Source organism: Octodon degus, unplaced genomic scaffold, assembly GCF_000260255.1.
Source record: "Octodon degus isolate 3935 unplaced genomic scaffold, OctDeg1.0 scaffold00131, whole genome shotgun sequence".
Classification (NCBI taxonomy): domain Eukaryota; kingdom Metazoa; phylum Chordata; class Mammalia; order Rodentia; family Octodontidae; genus Octodon; species Octodon degus.
The window spans coordinates 5,175,478-5,180,192 of record NW_004524707.1 but is presented as its reverse complement, the minus strand read 5'-3'; the positions used below and the strand labels follow the sequence as shown (position 1 = coordinate 5,180,192).

At 45.8% G+C, this 4,715-nt stretch overlaps 1 protein-coding gene across 1 annotated transcript in view; it reads right to left on the bottom strand.

The window, feature by feature from the left end:
- The window catches only part of Diexf (digestive organ expansion factor homolog (zebrafish)), a 36,331-nt gene that overhangs the window by 27,588 nt on the left and 4,028 nt on the right, over positions 1–4,715 (bottom strand). Inside the window, exons 4-5 of the mRNA XM_004641159.2 lie at positions 3,271–3,441; positions 1,249–1,337 (exon numbers count right to left, since the gene is read on the bottom strand). Of these exons, the coding sequence (XP_004641216.1) occupies positions 1,249–1,337; positions 3,271–3,441 (260 nt within the window). The remainder of the gene's footprint in view (positions 1–1,248; positions 1,338–3,270; positions 3,442–4,715) is intronic.

Here is a 4,715-nt window from a genome sequence, read left to right as displayed (position 1 = left end):
TATTTTTTTCATTGTAGCAAAATGGCTTCAGTAAAAATAGACCTCAGGAAAAAGAAATGAATTACTGCTAACTGAAACCACCTAGATGAAACTCTGGAATTCTGCTGAGTGAAAACAGCCACAGGCACAAAACTAACACCCTGACTCCATTTAACATCTTTGAAAACAAAAAAATCAGAAATGGAGACCAGGTCACCAGGGTTAAGGACGGCAGAGCAAAAAAGAAAAAAAAAAAAAAAAATGGCAGAGCAGGGATAGTGGGAAAGGAGGTGCTAAAGTGCAACAGGGACCCACACAGTACTGGAAATGTGCTACACCCCAACAGTGAAGCAGACACAGATCTTCCACTACAATGAAACTGGGTAGAACTGAACACACATGGCTCAGCAGCGAAACCAGAGAACCATGAATACGGTGTAGAAAGGCAGCAACGTCAAAGTCCTTGTGACACTGCACTATGTGGTTCTGCTGGACTTAAGCACTGGGAAATCAAGCAAAGGTTACAAGACACGTCTCTGTATGCCTCTTTATATCTGAATACATGTAATTATTTCTTATTTTTACAAACTTCAACTGAAACAAGGACAGCCAGACATGACACATGCCTGTAATCCAGGACTTGGGAGGCTGAGAAAAGAGGATCACTTTAAGTTTGGGGCCAGCCTAACTACATAGTGAGTTTAAGGTCTGCCTGAATTTCATGGTAAGATCCTGCCTCATAAAATCAGCAACTAAACAAAGGAAACATTGGTCTGACCATAACAGCACTGTACCCCTCAGTGGCCTAGTCCACTGCTGAATTTATAGCTGACCATGCTGTCCAGAGTGGGCCAGGCTGGGGAGGTCTCTCTCACGGATGCTCTTCCCTGTGCTGCATCCCTGCCACCATGACCTGAGCAGCCCTCCTCACCACACCCTTCCACCAAGATATTCTTGCCAGCTGACAGTGAACTGAAACCTTGGAAACTGAGTCAGAGATAAAGCTCTCCTTCTTCAGGGTGGTACCTGTCCAGCATCGTGTCCCAGAAGATTGACCTGTGCCTTTCTAGATTTCGGAGCCATCTGCCTCCAAGCCATCGCTGCAGCACTCCCACTCAGCCTGCCAGTGCCTCTTCTCACCATATCTATGTCCCACCAGGTGCTTCCAGCCGTCCTGTGCCCTACTTCCCTATGAATCCTTCTGGTGCACAGCACACAGCCTAAATCCAATACTAGTTTTGTTTAAAGTTTTCTTTAAGCATCACTTACTTTTAGTTGATGGGTGGTTTTGGAGTTTGCTGGAAGTGCCTGAATCTCTTTTTCTTTCAGTTCTTTGTTCACATGTTGTACAAATGGATCTAATTCAGAAAGAGATTGGCACACTTAGCTCTAATGGCAGGGGTTCTCTGGTCTTCTGCGAGGATGGCACACCGATCTTCATAGTGTCAACTCATCTGTCTTTCCATCTACTCTCCCCATCCACACCTTAAAATTTCAAGCAGGCTCACTTTCCCAACACAGCTCTCTAAATACTATTTCAGACTCAAAAACCTTTGGGGAAACTGCTCAGTTTCAGGCCCTCTAGGCTGCATCTTCAACCTCCTCTATAGTGTAACTTCTGAACTACCAACCCTCAAGCCCTCTTCCCTCTATGCACCCCCTGCCTCTGATCAAAGCTTCTAGCCTCTTTCACCTCATTTTTGCACATCTAGGTATAATCGGTGTAACATCGATTTCAGAGGCTATCCATCTCAAGTCCCCACCTGCCTCACATACATTCCCCACAGGCACATGCTGGAGTCTCATCTCATCTAGCACACAGCAAGTTCCCCAGGGCAGGTTCCATATCTGACTGATCTTGCGCTGAAAGGTTTATAGCTGAGATCTAAAACATTCCTCCAATTCTCCTGTGCTGTAAGGTGGGGCTTCTGGAAGGTGTCTGGATCCTGGGAATCTCTGAGATCAGCAGGTGAGTGTGCTGCTAGGAGGAGGATCTGGCTAGAGTGCAGCACTGGAGGCTGGCCTGGGGGCTCCCTCCCTAACTCCTCCTTTCTCCCCAAGTTCTACAGCAGCTTCCTGTACCTGGCCCTCCCCTATGCTGTTTCTCCATCTGTACCCACCAACTATGGACTAAGACCTCTGAAATCATGAGCCAAACATGCCTTTTCCTAACACAGTAGGTGCTGGATATTTATTCCAGGGATAGAAAAGTGACTAAGAAGAAAGACACATTGGGGTAAAGATGGTGGTGTATGCCTCCATTCCCAACTCTTGGGAGGCTGAGCAGGAGGGCCACCATGAGCTGGAGGTCAGTCCGGGCTACATCAGTTAAAGGCCAGCCCAGACTACATAGCAAAACCCTATCTCAAAAAAAAAGACAAAAATTCTAGATAATTAGGCTGGGCATGGTGGTGCACACCTGTAATCCCAGCACTTTGGAGGCTGAGACAGGAAGATAATGGCAGGTTCAAGGCCAGCTTGGGCTACATAATGAGTCCAAGGACAGCCTGAACTGTATAGTGAAATCCTGTCTCCAAAAGAGAAATGCTCGACACTGCACTGACATGGCACACATCCCAGAGGACAGCACCAGTACTCTGAGTCCTGTCTGGCCGCCAGGATCTCTCCCAGGCTCATTCACTAAGAAACAGCACAGTTAGATGACTCATTGGAGGATGTAAAAGGCAAATCTTCAATTAAAAAGCACCTTGTGCTAAATACCAAAAAGTGAACAACACAATAAAAATTCTAAGGGCCTTTCCTCTACATGGGCAAAATATCCAAATTTCTCAGAGAGTCAGCTTCCTGATGTTTGCCCCAGGGTTTCCAAGTCTTGGTGAAGTTTGTGTTACAATTGTACACATTCTACCTACTCCTTTTTCTTGTATAGAAGCTAAATGAAGTAAATGGTCCAAAGGAGCAGCATAACTTCAGCTGCCCTGACGTCTTCTCTGGGCCCTGATCTAGCAATGTGAGGGCTGGGGAGCTGGTCTATCCACTACACTTTTTTTTGTGTGTGGTACAGGGGATTGATCTCAAGACCTTGTGCATGCTAAGCAAGCACTCTACCAGTGAGCCACATCCCCACCCCTCCCCACTACCCTTCTTATACAGCCCATTCTCTCACATATCCCTTCCTTAGCCCTCACTCCAATGATGGACATAAAATGCCCCGCAGAAGTATTTTCCCCATCGCAGAACTACTGTCTTTAGTACTGCTTATTCAACAACAGAAGACGAAATGTGCATCAGTGTGTAACCCCATAAGGCACTTGGGGATTCAAGCAGCACCTTGTGACACCTGCAGAGAGCAGCTGTCTCCACCTTCCTCAAGAAAATTGGTCTCCAGGCTGAAGAGCGCCTCATGCTTTGCATCTGTGAACTCGGCTGAAGACTGCTGTGATGTGCTGGCAGGCTGCTCTTCTCCACCATTTCCCTCGGGGTCACCAGATAAGGCCACATCTGTAGTTTTGAGAAACACCTTATAAAACTCTTTACACATAAATACGTTTTCTACTGACAAAGCCAAATACTTTAGTTTACGCCATAACACATGTTCATGGCTATCATTTACTTTTAAATAATGAAAAATTCAGGTGGAGTAGATAAATTTCACATTTGATCTCAGCCAAAAGGCTGAGAAGCAATGGTGTGGATAAATTTCAGCTAAACTTGATCATTCCACCACTGACTCAGTCTGTGACCCTAGATGGGCCACCACACCTGGACATTTGATCAAACACATACCTACCTACCTACCTACCTACCCACCTACCTATCTTTCTTTCGTTTCTTTCGAGACAGGGTCTTGCTATGCAGTTCCGGCCAGGCTTGAGCTTACTTCTGTAGCCCCAAAGCCAGTCTCCAACTCACAGAGATCCTCCTATCTCAATCTCCCTGAGTGCTAGAATTACAGGTGCACAATAACACACCTGGTTCTGGAATATTTCTATGAATTGTTTCTTATTTTGTTTTTGAGGTACTAGGAATTAAGCCATACCTCACACTGGGCCAAATGCTCTCCCACTGAGCTATACCCTACTCCTTTTTATTTTGAGACAGGGTCTCACTAAATTGCTGAATTACCCACACTGAGCTGAAACTTATGATCCTGCTGTCTCAGCCTCTTGAGTAGCTGGGCTTACAGGGACACACCACCACATGGGGCTTATAAGCATGTTTTTAGATGAGATTTACATCTAAGTCAGTAGACTCTGTGTAATGCAGATTCCTCTCCTTAATGTGGCTGAAGGCCTGAGGAGAACAAGAGAAAGCTAACCTCCATCAGCACAAGGGAGCCCTTCCAGCATAGGGCTGCTGAGCTCCCGCTGCAGCACACAGTTCTTCCTCGGGCTCTGTCTGCCTGCCTCCCCCATCACTTCTCCTGGACTTGCCAAGTCTCCAAAATCATGAGTCAACTGCTTAAATATATTTCTTTTCATATATATGAATCTGATTAGTTCTGTGTCTCTGGAGAACTCTAATGCATCCAGTCCCAAGTCCAGGAACTTACTCTATCACGATACACTAAGATGTTCCTGAAAACAGACAGGGTCTTGCTATGTAGCACTAATAGTATCAGAAGTAACTAGAGAAAAAAATGAGCTGGGGCGGTGGTGCATGCCTGCAGTATTAACATTTGCAGACTAAGGTAGGACAATGTCTGTAAATTGAAGGCCAGCCCCGAATATGAGAGAGTTGAAGACTAATAGGAACTATAATGTGACACCTTGTAT